General features: G+C 55.1%; 1 protein-coding gene across 1 annotated transcript in view; it reads right to left on the bottom strand.

Annotated features, from left to right (window-relative positions):
* Positions 1–1,615: 1,615 nt before the first annotated feature.
* The window catches only part of CFAP65 (cilia and flagella associated protein 65), a gene marked incomplete at both ends in the record, with an annotated part of 41,478 nt that continues 19,089 nt past the window's right edge, over positions 1,616–24,004 (bottom strand). Inside the window, 22 exons of the mRNA XM_079710764.1 lie at positions 1,616–1,748; positions 1,866–2,003; positions 2,696–3,109; positions 3,638–3,766; positions 4,227–4,429; positions 4,667–4,711; positions 6,804–6,911; positions 7,103–7,216; positions 7,378–7,521; positions 8,684–8,842; positions 8,950–9,141; positions 11,501–11,611; positions 11,759–11,825; positions 12,116–12,292; positions 16,464–16,592; positions 16,903–17,116; positions 18,200–18,328; positions 18,788–18,938; positions 19,167–19,325; positions 20,223–20,447; positions 21,018–21,263; positions 22,697–22,834. Coding sequence (XP_079566890.1) covers positions 1,616–1,748; positions 1,866–2,003; positions 2,696–3,109; positions 3,638–3,766; positions 4,227–4,429; positions 4,667–4,711; positions 6,804–6,911; positions 7,103–7,216; positions 7,378–7,521; positions 8,684–8,842; positions 8,950–9,141; positions 11,501–11,611; positions 11,759–11,825; positions 12,116–12,292; positions 16,464–16,592; positions 16,903–17,116; positions 18,200–18,328; positions 18,788–18,938; positions 19,167–19,325; positions 20,223–20,447; positions 21,018–21,263; positions 22,697–22,834 — 3,525 coding nt within the window. The remainder of the gene's footprint in view (positions 1,749–1,865; positions 2,004–2,695; positions 3,110–3,637; positions 3,767–4,226; positions 4,430–4,666; positions 4,712–6,803; positions 6,912–7,102; positions 7,217–7,377; positions 7,522–8,683; positions 8,843–8,949; positions 9,142–11,500; positions 11,612–11,758; positions 11,826–12,115; positions 12,293–16,463; positions 16,593–16,902; positions 17,117–18,199; positions 18,329–18,787; positions 18,939–19,166; positions 19,326–20,222; positions 20,448–21,017; positions 21,264–22,696; positions 22,835–24,004) is intronic.

The raw sequence follows: 24,004 nt of genomic DNA, 5'->3' as shown, positions 1-24,004 counted from the left end.
CCAAGGCCACAGAAGTCGCTGGGACAGAGCCGGACTAGAAGCCGGGTTTTCACCTCCGGAAGGGCTCCTGAGCAGGCCCACAGCCCCCCATGCCACCCGGTGGAGCCTGCTCGGCCGGCCCGTATTATCCGGAATCGAGCCGGGCTGCCCAGGAGTTGCGGGCAGGACCAGGCAGGGCGGGCGGGGCCGGATGGGAGCCGGATCTCCCCGGGGAGCGGCGCACAGCCTCTCCGACCCTTATGGCGGCGGCGGCGGCGACAGGTGCTTGCGTGGCGATCGGGCCGGGCCCCCGGGCGGTTGCTGAGAGGCCGCCCCTGCCTCACGCGAGCCGAACGAACAAAACGCTCAGGTCCGGTTTGTGCGAGGGGCTCGTCGCGGGGCGGGAGCGGAGGGCCCGGGGCCAGGCTGTGGCCCTCGGTGGTCTCCTGGTCCTGGTCTTCGGCGAGCGCAGTGCGGCACAGCACTCCGCTAGCTGCCGCCCTCCCCTGCGCGCGTCGGCGGCTGACACGTCGGCGGCCTCAGTGGCCACTACAGGTGCGCACCTGGCCCGCCCCTCCCTTCCTGGCCACCCTCCACCCGGCCGGGCCCTGCCTGGCTTGGTCCCCAGCGCACGCCCCGAGCTTGTGCCGGAGCCCCGGCTCAGCGCGCTTTATACGGCCTACTCAGACCCCGCCCCTAGACACACACACACACACACACACACACGCACGCACGCACGCACACACACACTCACACCTGTCCGGGCGCCCGTTTGCTCGAGGCAAATATTGACTCAGAGGAGGCGGAGCGCCCCTCTCCCCGCCCCCGCCTAGGCTTTGGGGCCGGAGCTCCTCCGAGGCCTTGGCGGTGGCGGTGGAGGGGGGGTGTCGGGGACCTGGGCGCCTCTGGAACAACACCAGATGTCACTTTTCCACCCACCTGCCTCGGGGGGGGGGGGGAGGAGCCGAGGACAGCGGCTGCCAGGCGGAGGTTAGGGGGAACCGGAGGTGGGCATCCTAGGGAAAGTGGGACATCCCCTGGTCTGGGGATTCAGATTCACGATGGGAGTCGTTTAGTAGGCTCTGTGGCCCGCTGTCTAGCGATGATCTCCACCCGCACCGCAGCATCTAGTTCTTGGCCCTCCGCGAAGTGCCTCGATTTCCCAACCTCAGCAGAGTCCCGGGAGCCCGGCAGATGCTGAGAAAAAGCTAGAGGTGGAAGGGCCGAGCCTTAGAGCAAGCGCGGAGGAGAAGGGGTAGGGGTGGCGACCTTGCTCCGCGGCCACCTGCTGCGCAGACCAGGCCTGGCGCTCGGCTCCTGTCCACCCGGCTCTGCTGGGTCAAAGGCCAGCCAGGCCCCGCCCGAAGCGCCCTCCACTGGCCAGACCAGGTCCAGCGCCTGGCAGCGAGCAGCGAGAACTCTTGCCCAGCTGCCGAGTGGAGTGGAGAGGCGCAACCTCCCAGCCCCTAAGTCTCCAATGAGTCGAGGCGGTCCACCTTGGCCGCTTCCACCAACTGTCCCTCTCAGACCGCGCGCGCGAGTTCTTGTCGCGTCGGGGAAATAAAGTCAAGGCAGATATAGGGGAAAAAAGCTAGATGCTTTACTGAGGGGTGATGGAGAGGGGGGCGGGAGGAACCTAGAGCTGCAGGTCGGAGCGGGTGGGCGCTGGCGTCTGCAAACAGTTGGTGGGGGGCGGCTTAGTCGAGCCCGGCATCTCCGCTTGCTGCGGCCCCGGGGACGCCGCCGGCAGCGAGTCGGGAGTCAGAATCCTGGATGACAGAAAGCCCCAGGTAGGGGGGGGGGTCGGGGAGAGGCTTCCCGCCGAGCCTGCCCGCCCCTGCAGCCCCTCGCGCCCCTCCAGCGGCCGCTGGCCCGGGCCCCCCGACCTGGGAACGCTGAGCGGCGGCGGGGCGATGACGCGTGGCCGCGAAGTGAGCACCACCTCCCCGCGGCTCGCCTCCACCAGGACGTTCTGGATCATGTTCTCCAGCAGCGCCTCCTGCAGGCTAACGAAAGCCGGGAGCCTACGGGGCGGGAGGCGGGGGCGCCGGGGTCAGCGCCGCCACCGACCGCGCTCTCCTTCTCCGCTGGCCTCCTCTGTGCTGTATCGTTTGCCGCGTGCTCTACGTGGATTCTCATTTTAACTCCCCGCCCTCCCAACACTATGAAGCATCCTCGTTCCAATTTTACAGACGTTCAAACTACGACTTAAACAGACCAAGTTGCCAAACGTCACGCTGCTGGTACACGTGGTGGGATTCGAACCCAGGCAATCGGAGTCCCCATCCCAGGGCCAGGGTTGGGGAAAGGCATCGAGCGATGAGACGGTGCAGAAGGGACTCCTGGGGAATCTCACCACGGACAGAAAGCGCCAGAGCAGCCCCAGGGAAAGGCGGTGCAAGAAGAGGTGGTACTTTTCTCCTGGCTCTAAAAACTCATTTAAGAGACTCTGACGGCTATAATCACCCTCCTGGAAGTGGTGTGATGGTAAACGTTAATAGTCTGCTCTTGGAGAAGAAAATTAAAGCTTGGATCGCCATTTCGTAAATACTCCCAGTGAGGCCTTAAGCGTCCAACAGTGACGTCAATGAACACTGAGTTGGAAAGAGAAGCTCACACAGGTAGAGCCCCAGCACACCGTTGCCTCCTAGGATCCTTCTGCACTTGACCCCCCCACCCCGCCCCGCCAAACCCTCAACTTGGTCTGGCTGCTTACCGGCTGATGGCCTCCTTCTCATCCTGCTCTTGCTTCTCCCTCAGTAAGACCTTCAGCTGTTGCTGCCACTGCCATTTCGGGGACTCCTGGGACGTGGGCTGTGGCGTGGGCTTCATCCCCGTCCAGGGCAACTTCTCTTCCTCCTCCTCCAGCTCCTCCTCTTCCTCTTCATCCTCCTTCTCCTCTCCCCCCTCTTCCTTCTTCCTCAGCCTCCGCTTGTCTTCCTCCTCCTCTTTGTCTTTGCTGACCTCAGAGCTGTTGGAGGACTGAGCCACGGCTGGCACTAAGTGCAGGCTGCTGTTCTGGGCCATGAACCTTGCCGACTGCTCATTCCAGAACTGGCGGAAGTAAGGCATTTGCTCCACCAGGTTTCGGTCCACAGCCTCATGGAAGATCTTGTCCTCCAGCAGACCCCTGGGTGGCAGGGAGGAGGAGGAGGTCCTCACTGAGAGGCCTGGCAGCCCCCTGTGGGGGGCTCTGGCTTCAGGGTTCCCCAAGGGGTGGTTCTTGACTACTGTGTCCACAAACGGGTGCTAGGTGCGGGGAGGGGAGCCCCTGATCAGTTGCTTCCTCCCATTCCTTCTTTAGAAAAAGGCATCTCTGGGCCCCGTGGATTCTTAAAGGTGAACATTATATGGTAGAGGAAGAGCCAGGATGTCAGAGTTACACAGATGAGGGCCGGAGCCCTGGAGAGACAGTGAACTGGCTCCAGACCACATCTACCAGCCATGACAAGGCAGAACTCGGGACCCAGCCCTGAGGATCCCTCCATTAGAGCTGTACCATCCTGGAGGGCCTGGGACCACCAGTGGAAGGATCTTGTGAGGAAGTTCTACCTTTCAGGAAAGGAAGGGCTGGGATTTCAGGGGCTCTGGGTGGACCCAGAATTGACGAATGAACTAGGGAGATGGAGGGGTGAGAGTTTAGGGGGTGGGTGGTCACCTGATTATGGTGGTGAGACAGTCAGTCAGGAGCTGCTTCTCCTGCTTGGAGACAGGGGCCCACTTGTCCGGGGATTCTTCCTCACCAGCCTCCGACTCCTCCCTGGGGTACTTCCTCTTTGGCAGCCCCCTGGGGAAGGCCGTAGCATTCTGAGTGGCCTGGGCAAGCCACCATGCCGGGGTTGGGGGCATGAGCAGTGGTGGTGGCTGCCCAGTCATGAGGACATAGGTGAGTCTGGGACAGCCCCCAGCCTTAACCCAACATAGTGCTGCTGCATTTGGGGAACCAAGCCCAACTCTCAGAGTTGGCACAGGACATGGAGAGGCTCCAAGTTGGAAAAGGAAGGAAGGAGGGGAGGCAGGGAAGCCTAAGTGGGTTCCCCAGGGGCTCTGGCTCTTTGCCCCCTCCTCATAAGGGCCTAACAGTAATGGGGGCATTCTGGGCCCAGCAGTGCCCCAGAAGTCCCAGTGATGCTGCACGTGCTCGTGCTCCAAGCCCTCAGCAAGGGTTAGGTCTGGGCAGTCCTGTTCTAGAGCGGGAGGGTGGCAGAGAGCAGAGAAAGCAGACCCCTCCCTCCCTGAGAGTTCACCGGTGCAAGAAGTGGCGGGGAAAGTCAGAGAAGAAGTTGGCCAGGAAGTAGTCGGTGGCATGGGCGTGGGCAGTGAGGCTTAAGCTGAGCATCCTTGGCGAGGGCGGCTGGGGGCATGGCCAGCGTGTCTCCTCCTTTGCGATCTTAAGGTTCCAGCTGGTTGGCCGCTTGAGACACCACTGGTTCTTGATGGGGGGCAGCGTCTTTGGGAAAGGGGAGGCATGGATGACAGGGGCTTAGGGACTGCACTCCCATCACTGATGTGTCCCTAGCCCCCCAACCAGGTCTTTTGTGACACCCCTGGCATTTCATCCCCACCCATTGGCACTTTCATCCCTCCCTTCCAGGAGACTAGACCAGAGGTTGGAGGTATCTCTGGAGAGGAAGCAAGGATCCTCTCAAGTTCTCCCGAGGAGATAGGCCTGGGCTCACGTCCTCACCCTGTACTTCCTCACGGGTTCACAAGCTGTACAATACGCCCTTCTCTGTGGAAGCAAAGAGACCCCTGCTTAGGATGCAAGAGGCCTAGAGGGACTCCCCTCTTCCTCCCCTTCCTGCTGACCCACGGAGGGCCTGAAGTCAATGTCAGCACCTGCTGCCTTCTTGGTTCTGCCCAACCCCCAGCCACACCCTCCTCCCGAACCTTCCCTAGGGAAGTGCTGCCTGCAGACTTGGAAAATCTGGTTACCTAACTAAAGGAAAGAAATGGAGATGCCACCAAACAATGCAGGCTGCCCCAAGGGTACTTGTCTGGTGCCCTGGAGCTTTGTGGTTTGGTTTGATAAGGAAACAGCCTCCCTTATTAAGCCTTAATTCAGAAATCCCTTCTCCTATAGCCTTCAAGACATGATTTGCCTTCACAGTTGGGCCAGAGGTTCAGAGGGGAGTAGTGTCTCCCTGGGGGTTCAGTGTGGAGTACACAGGGGTGATCGAGGTGCAAGAATGCAACCGTGGGGACTTCCCTGGTGGCGCAGTGGTTAAGAATACGCCTGCCAATGCAGGGGTCACGGGTTTGAGCTCTGGTCAGGGAAGATGCCACGTGCTGGAGAGCAACTAAGCCTGTGCACCACAACTACTGAGCCTGTGCGCCACAGCTACTGAGGCCCGTGTGCCTAGAGCCCATGCTCCGCAACAAGAGAAGCCACTGCAATAAGAAGCAACACAATGAAGAGTAGCCCCTGCTCACTGCAACTAGAGAAAGCCCGCGTGTAGCAATGAAGGCCCAACACAGACCAAAAAAAAAAAAAAAAAAAGAATGCAACCGTGGGGAGGAGGATCCAAGGTGGATATTTTGTATCATTTATTATCAGTCTTCCCTGCATAAATAGTAATAGCCCATGTTTAGTGAGTGCTTACTGGGTGCCACGCACTGTTGTAGGCACTTTACATGCATTAACTCATTTAATCCTCACAGCAGTGCCACAAAGCAGATAACAATTTATTCACATTTTAAAATATTTTGGGACTTCCCTGGTGGTGCAGTGGTTAAGAATCCACCTGCCAATGAAGGGGACATGGGTTTGAGCCCTGGTCTGGGAAGATCCCACATGCCACGTAGCAACTAAGCCCGTACGCCACAGCTACTGAGCCTGCGCTCTAGAACCTGTGAACCACAACTACTGAGCCCGCGTGCCACAACTACTGAAGCCCTCTCGCCTACAGCCCATGCTCCGCAACAAGAGAAGCCACCACAATGAGAAGCCCACGTACCGCAATGAAGAGTAGCCCCCACTCGCCGCAACTAGAGAAAGCCTGCACGCAGCAATGAAAACCAAATGCAGCCAAAAATAAATAAATAAAATAAATTTAAAAAAGAATAAAATAAAATATTTTAATAACAATTTTTCTTTTTAACCTTTTTATTTTTTGGCCATGCTGCACGGCTTGTGGGATCTCAGTTCCCTGACCAGGGATTGAATCTGGGCCATGGCAGTGGAAGCCCGGAATCCTAACCACTAGGCCACCAGGGAACTCCCTTTTTAACCTTCTTAATATGGAAAATTTCAAAAGTATACAAAAGTGGAGAGAGTGCTACAAAGAATCTTCCATTACCCCCCACCCAGCTTCAACAATTAGCAGTTCATGGCCAATTTTGTCTCATCTATACCCCATCTCTGGATTATCTTGAAGCCAGTCTCAGATGTCATATTACCCCCCATTATACAGTTGAGGGAACTAAGAGGTTAAATAACTTGACTAAGATCACAGAGCTGGAAATCATCAAAGTCAGGAAACAAACCCAGGCAATTTGTTTCCAGAGCCTGTACCTGAAACCACTACGCCACACTCTCTTCCATCAGAAGGTGAGCTCTGCCTGGTTTCCCCTGGGTCCCCAGTGCCCAGCACTGGGTGGGTATTCGTTAAATACAGGCTACATGAAGCAGGGAATGGTCAGCCAGCTTTCAGTATCCAGAGAGTCTTTGGGGATGTGCTATGCTTAGCCTAATGAAAGAAATCTAATCTCTTAAGTCAGGTTGACCAGTTTTTTAGGACCACCTCTGACCACCACCTCTGTCCCCTCTGGCAAGGTCAATCAGAAAGCTCTGTGGTGTTCAAAGCCCACCCTGCCCTCCTCACCTTTGCTTTCCTATCTGTGATGGTGAACTCCACTTCCTGCCGCAGCTTCTCGTCCTCCCACTCCTGCAGTTCCTTACGGTACTGCATCAGGAGTTTCTGCCGGTACACCTGCAGCTCAGGACAAGGAGAGAGAAGACCAAGGTCTGGAGGGCCTTGGCCTGGGCCTGTGCTGTGGGCTCCCCACTCTTCCAGAGGTTGGCCTTTGCCTCTCTCTGGGGGTCTGGGGATCTCACAGACCACCCCACACCTCAAGACTGGAGCTGTGCACCATCCCAGCTTCTCACTAAGGCTGATCCTACCTTGCATACCAGGTCCATGCTATAGAAGCTGGCATGCACTGAGGCCTTCAGGGTCACCACAAATGGGATCGTCTCTTCGGGAGCCACCTTTCCTCTCATAGGACTCACAGACACCTATTTATTTTGGGAAGGAGTCTCTGGAGCTTCACAGGGATTGGATGGGACAAGATGGGATAGGGGATGGGATGGGATAGAGTGGAATGGGGTGGGATGGGATGGGGTGAGTCTAGAGCCCCTCTGGAGGTTCTGATTCTGCAAACACAGGGAACTCTCACCTCCCCAAAGTCTAGAGCCTTCCGCTGCCAGACAAAGACAATTGTCTCATTCTTGGAGATGTTGTTGAGGAACAGCAGGCGGCTGCACTTGCTCTGCACAGGAATGTTTCCCAGGGAGATATGAGATTGGGACAGGAAGACGTTCTGTTGGTGGAGACAACACAACAGCAACTTTGGGAGGTGAAGACATACTAAGCATAGCAACCACTACCAGTCACTGAGTGCTTTCAACAGGCCAGGTACCACTGTAGGTAACTGACATGCATTTGATCCTCACAGTGGCCCAATATATAGGCCACTACTATATATAGGTACTACTAATCATCTTCACTCTATAGATGTACTGCTAAGGTTCAGAGAGCATAAATAATTTTCCAAAGGTCTCTCACAGGCACAGCTGGGATAAACCCTGACAGTCTCACTCTAAAGCCTATGATTTTGACCATTAAAATAGGCTTGGAAGGGCTGAGAAATTAGAATTCGCTTAGAGAAGGCAGAAGTAAAGCCAACAAAATTTGAGTCTCTGAAGGATGGTTGTAAATTAGTAGGTGATCAGCTGTTGGCATCTTCACTGGGCACACAGCAGGAGCTGTGTTGTAGGGGTATCTGGAAAGATTGAGGCCATGGAAGGGGCACTTTCTCTCTGTCTAGACCCTGAGTGCCTCCAGAGCTGAGACTTTGTCTGGCTCTTCTGTGACCCCACAGTACTCATCCTTCAGTAAGAGTCCAAAGAGGGTAGGAGTGGAAGAGTGGACAGGCAGATGTATTGGCAGATAGTAACTGGATGAGTGCATGGATGGATGGATGGAGAGATACATGGATGAATCAACAGGCATGTGGATCAGTGGGGAAATGGATGGATGTGTCAGACCTCCCAACAGTGAGGACTGTGTGAACTAAAGGTAGTGTTACTGACCCTAGATATTTCAGCAAAATCCGTCTAGGTCCAGCGGAGAGACTGCTGTATATGAAGATAATATCTCAGAGCCCTAGAATGGCAGAGCTTCTTTCTACTCCTTTCAATACCTCCATCCCAATGCCCAGAGGCAAGGGCGGATGGAGGGCCCTGCAGCAGGTGGAGTGGCTGGAGCAGAAACACCTGTGGGCACTAGGTGGCAGGGTAAGCCTCTCATGGAGCTGGTGATGCCTCCTAAATCTGGAGGAGGGCTGGTTCCAGGTTCACCTCTGTATCCCTGTCTTCTCAACTCCGTCTCTCTTTCTCAGCCTCCCCATCCCTCCGCAGTGGACACCCTGGACCCTCAGTCTCCTCCTAGGACTCAGGCCTTCCCAGCTCCCTTCCCCCTACCTGTCCAGGAACCATCAGCCTCGAGTGGATGGAGCTATTGTCCCATGAGGAGATGTTGTGGAATGGGGCTGTGTCGCCCATGCTGTGAGGGTCATAGCCCACTCCCTGGAAGTGGATGATGGCTGAGTTCCATCCCAGGATGTGTATGGGCACATCCACCTGGGAAGTTAGGAAGGTGGGGGAAGGCACTGGTCAGAGCAAGGCCTGCTGGGGAGGCCACCTCCAACCCCTGCCCCAAGCCCGTGTTAGCCCAGGCTGCTGCTCACCGTGTAGGCCTTGGCCTCAATAGGTGAGAAGATCCAGAAGACAAGAGCAGTTGTACCTGGTTGGATCTCCCCTTTGGGATTGAGGCAGCAGAAGATGGGGTGATCAAAATTGTTTTCCTGAACCTGCGACAGGACGCTGGTCTGGATCTCATATGTCACGGGCACCGAGCCACCGTTATACAGCTCATAAATCTGCAGGGGGAAGGAACAGGGAAATCTCCACACCAGCTCTGGGCTGCAATGCAGAGAGCCTGGGATTCTGTGTCCACTGTAGGAGGGCAGGTTGATCCCCGTGACGTCACCCTGACAGTCCCAGAGCTCCCTTAAATACCTCTGATTTCCCATATGGCTTGATCACCCAAGAAGTATATAACTATATTTTCAACCTGTGACATTTAGTATAATCTGTAATTCTTATTTTATTTGCTCTCAACTTACCTTAGTCAAGGTATAAGGGGACACTACTGCTTGTGTCCCTAGTGTTGGAATTTAGGGAAATGTCCATGCATGCACCACCCAGACCCTTCATCGTTTTCTAAGCTCTCATTCTAATTACCTGTGAGGCTGCCACTTTCCACGTCTGCCATTAGAGGTAGTTGTGCTTACAGGCAGATAAGGGAGCAGAAGGAAGATATGAGGTCCCCCAAGACTAACTCCAAAGTTGGGGAATCAAAGAATGGCCTGCCTGAAACCAGAGATCTTCTGGTCCAAGCCTCCATGTTAGAGATGAGAAAACGGTGAGAATCAAGAGTTTGTCTGGATTTAGGTCCAGCCCCTCATCTTTCTCAGCACCCACCCCTGAACGTGCTGATGTTCCTTCTCCAGTTTGGACCACCCTCTGAGCTTCAGACCTGGTGTCCAACTACTACTAAGCAACTCCTCCTGCTTGTCTTATAGGCCTCTTAAATTCAGCCCAAACCAAACTCTTCACTCTAAAACCTATTCCTCCCCCTAGTGTAACTTGTTTCAGCAAATGGCACTACATATTTCCAGTGGCTCAAACTAGGAATCCGATATATTTTTCATCCATCCCTTTCTCTTACTTCCCAGATCCAATCCCCAGCAAGTCCCAGTGATTCTGTCTTCAAAATGTAAATTAAATCTGTTCACTTCTCTCTGTTTCCTCTGCCCTCTTGCAGGTCCAGGCCACCATCTGTCATCATCTTATGAACGAAGAAGGAAGCTTGGCTGCAGTTGTGGAGTTTGGCTGGAGGTACAACTGGGTCTTCTCCAGATCTGGGGGCCTTTTCCATTGTCTATGTTCAGGGCCATGGGGGAGTGGTCTGATCTCTCTGGAAAGCTTTCCAGGAGGCATGTGAGTCTTTGCCTTCTCTTTTGAGGGTCTGGGCTTCTGGGTGGGGCTTCTGGGAAGCCAGTGGCGTAAAGGGTGGTGTAAGGTAGTGAGCAGAGCTCGGGACTATGAGACCCCCTCTCAGGTCTAGGAAGCCCATTCCTCTGCCTCTAGGCTGAGTGGCTAGAGGCCCCTGCCCAGAAACACAAGGGCTTCTCAATTGTTAGAAATTTCAGAGTGATGAAATGTTTGTGAAAATACTATATCCTCTCTTGGAGATTTCCAATGTACATTTTCAGAACAAAGGAACCTGATTCCCTCCAATTAATAAAGAAAATTCTATAGCTTTGAGGATTTACATTCTAGCTTTTCATGCTCCAGCCAGAAAGATGCCCTTTTTGGGGCAGTGATTTTCAAACTGTGACTGAGACCCATTAGTAAGCAGAACATGAAACCAATTTATCAGGTTATGTCCAGCATTTAAAAAATGGAACAGGGCTTCCCTGGTGGTGCAGTAGTTAAGAACACGCCTGCCAATGCAGGGGACATGGGTTCAAGCCCTGGTCTGGGAAGATCCCACATGCCACGGAGCAACTAAGCTCGTGCGCCACAACTACTGAGCCTGCGCTCTAGAGCCCGTGAGCCACAACTAACGAGCCCGCGCACCACAACTACTGAAGCCCCTGTGCCTAGAGCCTGTGCCCCGCAACAAGAGAAGCCACCGCAATGAGAAGCCCGCGCACCACAACGAAGAGCAGCCTCTGCTCACCGCAACTAGAAGAAAGCCCGCGCGCAGCAACGAAGACCCAACACAGGCAAAAATAAAAATAAGTCAAATAAAATAAATAAAACATTTTAAAAAATGGAACAGAATAAAATAAAAAAGAAAACATCAGAGTACTTAGCATGTAGTGGTGCACGTATTGATTTGTTTTGTTTCAGTTGTATGTGTATGTATTGGGTTTTCCAAAATATATTAGTGTGGCTCATGGTCAAAGAAGTTTGAAGAACCCTGTGTTAGAGGAAGGAACTCCCTGCTTTTGCATGGGAATGAGGGCTGGCAAAAGGTTTAGCACCAGTGCCAAGAAGCTGAAGCCTCTTGCCTTGGGTGTCTCCCAGTTGCCCAGTCTTGGGGTTCAACCTGCCACCCCACCTCTTAGAGTGAGGGCAGAGTCCTTGTCATCCTGTCAAGGGCTGATACAGATACACAGAGATCAATACTTAAGCCTCCTGGTGACCAGGACAATGTAGACCACTGACCTGCCTTGGGGGCAGTGTGTCGCCGATGGGGACAGGGATGAACTGATGGCTGGTGGAGGTGAAGTGCACGTACTTCTGCTCCAGCTTCACTGTCACACCTATGAAATTTAGCTGGAAATAAAAAGCCTGTGAGTAGCATCCTTCCCTGGGAGGAACTGAAGTAGCCAGCAGAGAGATCTGGACCCCATCTCTCTGGGGAGCACGGCTCCCTGTGCCTCTCTCTTGGTTTTCCAGGACAGGACCAGGGCTGGGCCTCACCAGGATCTCCCGGCCACGGGACACCTTGAAGAGCACCGGGAGGCGATCAGTGCCAATGAACAGGTGGCTGGAAGGGAGGAGAGAGTCTGGGATGAGTTACTGAACCCTGGTACGAGTGGAAGAACAAGAGGTCATGGCACACTTATGGCTTTGGGGCAGCTACGTGGAAACCCCTGAGCTGGGATGGGGCAAGAGGAAAATTAAACTTCCCCTGCAGGTGGGAAGGCGGGGCCTTCTCAGGGTGGTGGCCACTCAGGGTACCCTGGAGTCACACAGTGCAAGGCCAGCGTCCTCCAGGAGTCGGGGGGAAGGGAGTCTCCAGGACTGGAAGTGCAGGGCGGGCGGTGGGGGCAGCACCTGTATTTGAACTCCACCGTCTGCTCTTGCCCAGGACTCAGGCTCCCAGCCTTGGGGCTGATGGAGAATATGCAATTGTCCTGCACGCGCATTTGGTGCAGCTCGGTGCAGTCAAACTCCACCTGCTCTGCCCACGGCTCCAAGTCGATCTGCTGGTCACTTGGGAAGAGGAAGGCCCTGGGAAAGGGGTGCAAAGCAGAAGGGGTGGAGCCTCTCAGTCAGAACAGAGGCAGGAGCTCTGAGCCCCAGGCAGGATGGATGGAGGCCTTTTCTTCATCCCCCAGTAGGCAAGCTGTCCCATGCATGGCTGGGCAAATGCGGCAGTTGTGGATCCTCATTTCATAATGGCCCCCAAACCCAGGAACAGCAGGGCCCTGGTGACTAAATGGAAAGCGGAGATTGGGGCTCCCATTGTGGGTGCCAGGGGTCAGGGTGCTGCTTGTATATGTGGGCCACCTTCAGCTGGGCACTGACCCTGGAGGGGTTTGTGTGACAAGCTGTTAGGAAGGGCCATTTGAGCCACCTAGGAGTGCCAGCAGCACCAACCAAGGGTCCTCAAGAGGGCTGGTAGTCTTGAATCCAAAGCAAGCCTGGGCATAGAATTAGTACCCCTGTAATGCCTGGCGCTGTACTAAAGCAGATACTGCACTCTAAATGGTGACCAAATAAGTGACAAAGGGGTCCCAAGGTCACAATCTGAAAAGAAGGATCCCTGCGCTCTCAGAGGGATGGCACAGAACTGTCCTCAAAACGGGCAGAGGTTATGAAGAGAGAACAGCCAGAAGGGGAAAAGAAAACAGCCAACACATCGGAAAAGGCTCAAGGGGAGTTGGGAAATGCAAATCAAAACTCCCTTGAATCAATCTTAAATATTTTCACATCTGAATCGTGACAAATAGATACATCCAATGCTGGTAAGTTGAGAAAGAACGACATCTTCGAACATAGGTAGGGAGAGAAGAAATTGCTACCACCTTTTGTTGTAGGAATTATGACAGCAGCTTTTAGAATAAAAAGTGCATAGAATAAAAAATGCCCTTTGACTCAGAAATTCTTTTGGGGGGAACTAAGCTGGAGGAATAAACGTAAGTGTGCATGCAGGCAGGCAGGCACGCACACGCACACACACACAGACACACAAACTCACACAAGGATGTTTATTACAACTTTGTTAGTGCTGGCAAAAAATATTAAAAAGCACCGGGGGAAAAAAAAGCACTGGGAACAACTAATGTCATCTAATAAAGGAGTGGTTTTAAAACGTGAGGGCCATTCATATTACGGAATACTATGCAACTATTAAAAAGAATGAGTTAGGTCTATATGTCTTGATCTTTATTGATCTATAGGGAATGTTATTATTATTATTAATTATTATTATTTTTTGCGGTACACGGGCCTCTCACTGCTGTGGCCTCTCCCGTTGCGGAGCACAGGCTCCAGACGCGCAGGCTCAGCGGCCATGGCCCACGGGCCCAGCCGCTCCACGGCATGTGGGATCCTCCCAGACCGGGACACGAGCCCGTGCCCCCTGCATCAGCAGGTGGATCCCCAACCACTGCGCCACCAGGGAAGCCCATATAGGGAATGTTATTGACATAATGCTGAGTGAAAAGGTTATTGCTATAATGCTGAGCAGAGAGTAATATGTAGAACATCATGCCATTATGGTAAAAGAAATGAAAGAGTAGCTGTGTCCCTGTGTCTGTGCCTTGTACCAGTGCTGAGAGTGGAAGCACATGCCAAACCCTCCAGGGCTGACTAGAGAGGGAGCTGGGGTGTTTCTTACTTTTCTTCCATCACCCTTGTATTGTTTGACTTGCTACAGGGGAATAAACTGTTTTGTCATTTTAGTTGCAGGATATTGAGCAGCAGCAAAACTGGTGATCTTGTTACTTCGGGGTTGTCTGGATAGTTTCCCTCTTAGCCCTCACCTAGCCTCCCTCCAAATAATCGCAGCCCCCTTTTCCCTGCCAGTCCTCTGGTGTGGGCCCCCATCTTGGGACTGTGGAAGCCTGCCAACCTGTCCCCCTGCCTCAAGCCACGAATCCTTCTCAGAAGGAGAAGGAGTCCAAGGCCCTGCCCGCCACCCCCCCATCAACGTTGCAGCCACGCTGTGCCCTCTTCTCTTACCCGTGTCCGCGCTACACCCTCCGTCTGGGAGGCTCTTCGCAGACTCTCTGCCTCTGCTCCCTGGGTTGCAAGTCTAGCTTGGCTGTAGCTTTCTCCAGGAAGCCTTTCTCATGTGCCCACCCCCACCTACCACTTCCAAAACAGAGGCAAGTGGCTGTACAAGCCTCTTCCGCAGCACCTGTCACCCTGCACCAAAAGGCTGGTCCACCCCACCTGGAGGGCGGGGCCTGGGCTCATCTTTATTGCTATTCTGAGCTCTGGGCCTGGAGCCTACACCTAGGAAGCCCCAGTCAACATTTAGCCAATGACTTAATGAATGAATGAGGGAACAGATGATGCTAACCCGTATATCTGATGACTGTAAGGGATCACCCCTTAAAGGCACGGCAGGCTTTCTGTCCTGCCTGCTGCTGCCTGCAGGCCAAGTCCACACTCGCCATTTCTTACTGGTCTTGGCAGGAATAAAACCTTCAGTCTGTTCCTTATGAGTTTAGCAGAGACCCGGCTAGAATTTTCAAAAATAGCCTTCTAAGAAATTGAAAGGAAACACAACAACACAGAAACCCTAGGAGAGTCAAGCCTTCCAAGGAAGGTTCCCTGCATTTGGAATCCGGGAACAAGCACGGACTGCCTTCCTGAACCTCCAGTGATCTCCCAATGGACGGCCCAGCTCGGTGGGCACTCTGCCCGGCTTTCCTCCCGCCCCAGTTTCCAGCAACCTGGACCCTCTCCATAGAGAGTGTGAGCTGGCTTGCTCCTACACAAATACACACGCAGGCACAATCCACCAGAGTACCCTGCTCCACACCAGGACACGGGCCAGCGCTGCTTTTCCTGCCCCCACCCCTGAGCCCTGCAGGGCCTGGCTCCCAGCCACTCAAACAACCCAGGGAATGGCAGATCCAGAGCTCCAGGCGGGCCCTGGGCCTTCCCCACCAGCCTGCCAAGCTTCCCGGTCACTCAGGGCCAGGAGCCCTGAGTTACTCACAGTCCCGGCCCTTCTCAGACAGGAGCCGCCTAATAAATCAGCTCCCCCGGCATCCTCCAGTACAGGGAGGGGCAGGACAACCCGGAGAGTACAGGGTGGCCACTGCACCCTGGATGATGCAGCCCCCCACCAGCCTCACCCACACTCACCCCATGGCTCGGCTCAGGCAGGAAGGTTCCTGAGATCACAGATGCCCAGCCCCTGCATATGTTCACCCTTATCCACTCACTGCCATGCCCAGGCTGGGCCCCTGGCTCTCTCCCCCAAGCCTGACCCAGATGGGGACACTTCTTTCTCACCTCCATCTAGCCAAGCAAATTTGGAAGTCATCAAAAGGAAGTTTACTAGGAACTCAAGACGCGTGGCAGAGGAAGGGAGGGAAAACAAGAAATGGCGCTGGCATGGAAACAGGATGCTTACTGGGCACCAGTTTGGGGCCGTAGTGGGAGGAAAGCCAAGCACAGGAAGAGCCCAGCTTGGCGGGCTCAGGTCTCCAGGCCTGGGCCCCCTGTGACTGGGGATGTGCAGCCTGCCCCGTGGCCAGCCTCGACCCTTCCTGCAGCTCACCTGGCTTTGCTCAGCCCTGTCATCTCCCTGACGACGGCGCTGTAGCAGCAGAGCGCTGTCCTTCCCTGCCCGAGACCCTCAACTCGCCCCCGTGCAGGCCCGGCCCCCATTGGCCTGGGGCTCTGTCGGGGCTGCCCCAGCGCCTAGCACAATGCCTGGGACGCAGGAGCACCTCGCAGCTTCTTGCTGACTAAGCAGCGTAGGCGGGGATTCTGGAGTTGGACAAATCTGGGCTTGAACCTGGCTCTGCCTCTAACGGCTGAATGCTCTTGGTTGAGTCCTTAGCCTCCCATCTGTGAAAGCGTCAGCAGAGGGGGATTTTTTTCACAGGGTTGGTGTGAGGCTCAGAGGAGAAGAGGCTCATAAAGCCCAGCGGCTAGCACGCAGCGGACGCGTGACGGTTGCTTCTCATTTCTTAAGCTCTGAAGATGACCCTGCCAGTCTCCATAGGGTGATTCTACCATGTCTGAGCCTGTGGACCCGACTCAGCCAGTGACAGGTCTGGTGTCCTGCTGGGCGGCCCTAGTCCCACCCTAGCCTCTACATCCTTCAGTAGGGGCGGGGGGCACACTTCACAGACACCAGGTGGCCAGGGCTACCACCAGCAAGAGAAGGCCTCCAAGCCCCTGTCCCCCGGGCCCCCCGTCCCCCCCTCTGTACCAGTCCAGGGGCACCACTCCACTGTTCTTCAGGGCCAGGAGCACCACAGAGGGTGGGGCGTCTATTGGTGCTGCCCCAAAATTGAAGTTGAGCTTCAGAGGGGTGAAGACAGAGGGGATCTGGCTGGTGCTGTGTGGAGCAGAGAAATGGTCTCAGAAACAGGGCTGGGGACAGGATGGGGCCCTTCCAGGGGTGGCTGGCTTGGCACCCATCTCCCCACAGGTGGGAATTGGAGAATCTGGGACTCAGGGGCAGGGGTGGGTCAGCACTTTAGACCTCAAGCCCATCCCTGCCTTCTCCATGCTCCTCCGGGGATGGGCAGGAATTGGGGAGGAGATAGGGAGCCCCTTCTTGGACAGGGCCTGGGGCCGAGGGCATGGATGGAAAGCTCCAAGAACATCCCCAAACAGGCCCTGCCTCCCCGCCAGGCCCACCTCACCTGTGCCGGGTGGGCACTTTGTAGGTGAGTTCCCAGGGGGTGGGGTCGCGCTCCAAGTAACTGTTGAGCAGGTCTAGGGAGAAGAGGCGCCACAGGTGCTTGCGGGTGATGCCCTCGGCGCTGCCCATGGAGCAGATATCCAGGATGGAGAGTAGGGGGTACACGGCCATCAGGGACACGCGACACAGCTCCTGCTTCTCCCCAGCCTTGTTATCTGGGGGAAAGCGGGGCGGGAGAGAGGGGTGGGCTCACCTCCCAGCTCCCCTGGGGTGGGGCGTACAGGCTGAGGATGCAGGGGTCCCGGGAAACCTGTCCCAGGACCCTTGTCAGGAGCAGACTCTGCGATGCTTCCAACAACAGCCAAACTTTATCTGATACTTTCTATGGACCAGGCACTGTCCTAAGAGCTTTGCAAACACCACTGTGCACTGTTTTCAAACTATTGATAATACCTACTAATGGCTTTATTGAGATATAATCTATATGCCATAAAATTAACCCTTTTAACACATACAGTTCAGTGGTGTTTTTTGTATATTCAGAGTTGTGCAACCATCACCGCAAATTTTAGAACATTTTCAGGCTTTCCCAAAGAAACCCAGTACCAAGTAGCTGTCACTCTCCGTTCACCCCTGACAACCACTAATCTACTTTCTGTCTCTGTAGATTTGCCTATTCTGGGTGTTTCACATAAATGGAATCATACAATGTGTAGCTTTTTGTGACTGGCTCCTTTCACTTGGCATAATGTTTTCAAGGTTTGCCCGTGTGGTAACACATACTTTATTTTTTTGCCTGTGCACCATTATTATCCCCATTTTACAGATGTGGAAACTGAGGCATAGGGAGGTTAAACAAGTCGCTAAGATTACATGGCTAATAAGTGCTGAGGCCAGGATCCAATTCCAGGGAGTCCACACTCTTAGCCCTCTCCTATGCTGGACTCCTATCAGGCAGCCCCGGGGCAGGATGGTAACAACCTCATTTTACGAAGGAGGAAACTGAGGCCCAGGGCAGCTGAGGATTTGCTTAAGATCCCACAGTAAATCAGCACAGCGCCCAGCTCTTCACGTTGAGTCCTCCACAGCTCAGGCACACACAAACGGACACCCACACATACAGATGTGGTTGGTATGAGGCATATACACCAGACACCCAAAGGCACACCCTGGCACACTCACACCCACTCTGCCAGCTCTGTCTGAACCCTCGGCATCCTCCCACCCCAAGTCCTGCTCACACAGTCCTCCCCCTTTCCTCCCTGGTCCTGACTCGCCGTGCCAGATGGCCCAGGTACCTCTGTGGGAGAGGAGAGAGTAGCTGATGGTCCAGGAGTACTGGGAGCGGTGTTTGGGACAGGCGGTCAGGCAGATGGTGTCCTGGGACCGGGGCGGCATGCTCCCCTCTGTGCGGTCCATCTGCAGAGCTGCTCAGGAATGACCGGGTGGGGTCAAGGGTAGAGGAGGCCCTCCGTGCAGCCCAGGGAGGTCCAGCCTTTCCTCTTGCTCTGCCCCAGATACTCTCCCCTGGACCAGCTTTGCTCTGGTGAGAGAGCAGCCCCTGAGCCAGGAAACGGGGGGCAGAGTGCTTCCTCCAGATCAAGACAGCGTGAGGACGTGTCTTGGTGTCACTGGTGTCTGCTAAGCACTTTGCACCACCTAGCTGCCCGGTGAGGCAGGCTCCACCAGGAGCCCCATTTTACAGATGAGGAAGCTGAGGCTCAGAGAGGACAATCACCTGGCTATGCCACAACGCCACTAGGAAGTGGAAGCACCAAGTTTTAAGCCCTGCTCTGCCTGCCCCCGAGCCATGGTCTGGTTACCCAGTGTTAACCAGCACCTCTCACTGCCTGCCTCCCAGCCCAGTCCCGCCCAGGTCTGAGTACCGAGGGGGCCATTGCCGACAGCCTCAGGGCTGCACTGCTCCAGGAACAGGCGGTAATAGAGGGTGCAGTTGCCATCATTCAGGAGCACCAGCATCCTGGTCTGCTTGCTGTCCACCAGCACGTTCCCAAAGTCCAGCTCCTTTTCCTTTGCCTGGGGGCCAGAGTCAGCCAGGCCGGGGTGGGGGGCTCCCCCAGGTCCACGGCCCCGTCTTGCCCAACCCTGGCCTCAGAGAATCCCCAAGGAGGGTCAGGTCCAGGGGTGAGAGCCGGGGGGCCAGAAGACTCTCAGCCCCCGCGTTCAGGCACCCTGGGGCCTTCCCTCCCGCATATGCCCTGGTCCCCTGCCCCCTCCCCACCCCGCTGGGGTCCTCCCACTCACGGAGAGGCTGCTGGAGATGCCCATGCCCACCAGCCGGAGCACGTAGTGGGTGGTGGCGGAGGGCTTGGTGTTTGGAGGCAGGCCAGCTGCCCAGACCCACATCCCCACTCGGAACAGGTACTTGGTCTCCTCCAGAGGGCTGAAGGTCCACGTCAGCGTCTGGGGTCACAGAGATTAGCCCTGCCTGGGGGTCTCTGGGAACCCCTGCCCAGGCTCTTGGACGTCTAAGGTCCCGCTGCAGGATATCAGGCTATGGTAACCCATTCTGAGTGTCTCCCCATGACAGGCAGTTACACACATCATGTGCTCTGTTATCTCCCTTAGCCCCTCGATCCCTTTGCCCCACGAGGTAAGTGGTATTATTTTAGTGCCTCATTGTCTGATGAGAAACTGGAGACTCAGAGAAGTGGGGTAACTTGCCCAAGGTCACATAGCTGACGAGGGCACTTGGTAGGAGCTGGGGTGTGAACTCTTGAGGTTGCCTCCAAAGTCTGTGTGGTCTCTCGCCTTGCAGGTAACTACCCCCGGCTTCTAACAGACACCGTGTGTTGGTGGTTCTTGGCTTAAGTTTGGCCTCCCCGACTAGGAAGCCCTAGACCAGGGATGGGAGTCTGCTAGTTTGGGTCCCACCCGTGCCCCCCCACCACCAGGGACCTGCCACTTTGACATCCACGAGCCCTCTTCCTCACTCCTTAATGATAGCCACCCATGTGACTGCACACCATCACCCAGGGATCTCTCCACTGTGGGGACCAGGGATGGAGAGTGGACTCGTTTCTGGGCACTGACATCAGAAACCCTGCTTCAAGTCCCAGCTTTGCACCTCCTAATTCACAGTCTCAGTAAATGGCTATTTTTTCCCTCTCAGTCTCAATTCTTCTTTGTAAAATGGGGGTGTGGTAACCATCATACCGACCCATAAGGCTGGAAGAAATGACTGTGGATTGAATGGGAGGGTAAGCCTGCCCCCTGATAGGCATGAGTAAGAGAGGATGGTGAAGGTGAGGATGACGGGCCCCTTCCCTCTGGCCCTCGGCAGTGTGGCAGGGCACTCACAAGGCGCTCATTGGGCTGGATAATCCCCCTGGTGGGCTGCACGGCCAGCATCTTCCGGTGCTGCTGGGAGACCCTCCACTCAAACTCCAGAGGTAGACGCGAGGGGTTTTGGAAGGTGAAGAGGCTGGTGGAGGAGCAACCGACCCAGGTGGGTTTGAAGAAGACGCTTTTACAGGTGTTCAGCTTCAGCTGCAGCGGCTCCTCCCGGCTCTGCATGCTTACCTCCTGGGGCCAGTGAAGGGAGGACAGTGCCCTGACATCACCCTGCAGCCCTGGCTCCCCCAAAAGTCACGGGCGGGCAGCATTTCCCCCTCGGAGAGGGCAGCAAAAGGCCCTCCACCAGCCTGTGCATGGGCAGCTTCTGTCAAAGGCAGAGTATGTAGTGGCTGACCCAGGAGATAAGGAAAAGAACTCAGGGACTGAAAGAGGATGTACAGACCATTTCATGGGCCAGACGTGGGTCCAACACCCTGGGCCCTTTCCCTGCCCTGGCCCCAAACACCCTTCTACCACCTGCAGATATGAGTCTTGGGTTGCCCCCAGTCCTTCCTTGGGGACCTCTGCACCCCTTTTCTTGTCCCAACCCCATAAGGTGGACAGGCAGGGTCCTGAGGATAGCTGTTCCCAGATGTGGCCGAGGGGTCCTCTCCCTGCCGTGCCACTTCCTGGAGGAGGAATAGCCCCTGAGCTGCTTTAGGGGAGCTTTAGAGGCCAGTCTCAGAATGGGGCTTTGAAAAGGGAAGCCCCAGACTATGACCCCCTCCCGAGGACCCAGTCCTTACCCCTGCCTCCTACCTTGAGATACTGGGGGCAGAAATTGAACTGCAAGTAGAAAACATGCTGCTTCCAGGAGGTGCCCTTGGGGTAGGTAGAGATCAGGAAGATCTGGTGGGCCCCAGGGGGCACGAGGCCCGAGCTGGGCCGTAGGGAGACATCCGAGCTGCTTCTGGGGGCCAGGTTGAAGGCCAGCAGCATGGAGCCTTTGTTGGTCAGGAGCAGGCTGCGGTAGGAGGGTTCACTGGGGGACACTGCAGGAAATAGCTGGGGCGCGAGAGGAGAGGGACCCATGCTCAGACCTACACACCCTGCCCATCCCCACCTCACACACACACTCAGGGAAGTCTGTGTGGGCTTGGGTGGAGCCATCTCTCAGGAGATCCAAGATGCCTCTACACAACCCAGTCAGTGCCCTGGGGGCGGGGAATGGAGGGACACAGCTTGGCACCAAAAAATGCTTTTGTCCTCCAGAGGCCTCCAGGCAGAGAGATGGGGTGGCCACAGGAACAGGCTCCAGGAAATTCAGGCCCCTGAGACCCCCCACCCCAAGTTTCTTCCACCTTAGGGTGCCCTCAAATCATCTTTTGGAGAACCCAGTTTCCAAGATCTTGGTCCAGAAGCTCTGGGGGTAAGCAGCCCCTTCTAGATGATTCTCATGCTGGTAGCTGAGGGGAACCCCACTCTGGGAAAGGGAAAGTCCCAGCAATCCCAGCTTCCAAACATTCCTTAAGCATTTAGGGTGTGGCCAGCACCAGGCAAAGAGCTGGGCCGGGTACCAAACACAAGGCTGAAATCGCTGCCCTGGGTGACCCATCCAGCTGGGGCAATGAGTACCGTGCGTGAGGCAGTGGGGCTGCAGGGGGCAACATGGGCCCAGAATCTGCTGGATTTTAGTAAAGGCCACAAACTGCTGCGAGGAACTGGCCGAGGGAAAGGGGTGGGGGTCGGGGTCAGCGAGGGGGCCCCTGTGCAGTCAGAAGGGCTTTGGGAAGGGGTGCCCTTGAGCAGAAGTATAACTAGTGGGGGGGGCAAGATCACCCCAAGCACATTGTCCCAAAGTGGCACCTTTCTAGCAACATGAGGCGTGGAGGAAGTGCAGATGGATGAAAAGACTGAGGATGGAAATGGAAGCTGGGAAGAGGCATCGAAGGAGAAACCAGGATTAGAACTTGGCCACCTGGCTCTAGAATCTATGTTTCTCAGCCTAGTGGCATCCTGGGGCTCAGGTCAGACAGGGCCTCCAAGGGCCCTTCTGAGAGACCTGGGAATAATGACTCCCTGAGGATGGGGTTAAACCAAGGGGCGGACTCTGTGACCCCTCCAGAGCTGGATGATCCCCACGGGCAGGGGCTCATGACGTGGGTGGTCATATCCCTAGCAGGCACTCAGTAAACATAGCGAACGGAGGAGCTGGAGACTTTTAAACCTGAGCGAGAGGACCGGGGGAGTATTTCAGATGGGGCAGGCCGGAGCCATAGGTCTAAGCCCCAGCCTCTTCCCAGTCCCAGTGCTGTGGTCCAGGAGAGAGTCCTTGATGGGCGCAGAGCCCCAGGGGCTAGCAGTGGGGAGGTTGGGACGACCAGGGAGGGTGCGCGACATGCTTCTGAGACCATCAGAGACAGGAGAGGGATCTGCAGGCCACGGCGGAAGCCAGGCTCCCCTGTTGCACCTCCCGCCACTGCTGGGGCCATGCTCACCTTGGGGGCATCCAGCGTATACTGAGGGATGTGGTGCTCCAAGCCAGCACAATAGCTGTGGCCTCGTGCCCGGAGCCTCAGGCACCAGGACGGGCACACAGTGCAGTCCTCTTCGATATTGTTGTAGCTCCGCAGGACCTGCAGGAGGGCCGGACCCATGGATAGGCTGAGTCCTGTGTCTGACCCTGTGGGGCACCCCAGGTTGCCTGCCCTGTACTGCAGGAGCCCTACATGGGGCCCAGAGGGAGGGGCCCTCTGGGAAGACAGCGTGGAGAACAGCAGTCATAGCAGCCCCTCCCACTGTGCACCAGGCCCTGCCCTGAGCACTCAGCACTAAGCACTCAGCAAATGGGCTCTTTGATCCTCCCAGCCAGACGAGGGTGGGGCTGGGATGTGAAAGCAGCATTCATCCTGCAGGAATGTGCCCAGAGAGCACTGGCCAACAGAAATATAATGCAAGCCACAAGTGTGAGCCGCAAACGTCATTTTAAATGTTCTAGTCCCAGCAATCCCACTACTGGGCATATACCCTGAGAAAACCATAATTCAAAAAGAGTCATGTACCACAATGTTCATTGCAGCTCTATTCACAATAGCCAGGACGTGGAAGCAACCTAAGTGTCCATCGACAGATGAATGGATAAAGAAGATGTGGCACATATATACAATGGAATATTACTCAGCCATAAAAAGAAACGAAATTGAGTTATGTGTAGTGAGGTGGATGGACCTAGAGTCTGTCATACAGAGTGAACTAAGTCAGAAAGAGAAAAACAAATACCGTATGTTAACACATATATCTGGAATCCAAAAAAAAAAAAATGGTTCTGAAGAACCTAGGGGCAGGACAGGAATAAAGACGCAGATGTAGAGAATGGACTTGAGGACACGGGGAGCGGGAAGGGTAAGCTGGGACGAAGTGAGAGAGTGGCATGGACATATATACACTACCAAATGTAAAATAGATAGCTAGTGCGAAGCAGCTGCATAGCACAGGGAGATCAGCTCAGTGCTTTGTGACCACCTACAGGGGTGGGATAGGGAGGGTGGGAGGGAGACGCAAGAGGGTGGAGATATGGGGATATATGTATACGTATAGCTGATTCACTTTGTTATACAGCAGAAACACACCATTGTAAAGCAATTATCCTCCAATAAAGATGTTAAAAGATAAATAAATAAAAAGTAAATGTTCTAGTAGCCACATCAACAAGGTGAAACGCATAAAATTTATTTCAACATTACACTTTATTTAACCCAGTTGATCCAAAATCTTTTCATTTCAACATATAATCGATATATAAGTGA

The sequence above is a fragment of the Hyperoodon ampullatus genome (genome assembly GCF_949752795.1).
Source record: "Hyperoodon ampullatus genome assembly, chromosome: 8".
Lineage (NCBI taxonomy): Eukaryota > Metazoa > Chordata > Mammalia > Artiodactyla > Ziphiidae > Hyperoodon > Hyperoodon ampullatus.
The sequence above is the reverse complement of the archived record's forward strand: the minus strand, read 5'-3'. Positions and strand labels throughout refer to the sequence as shown.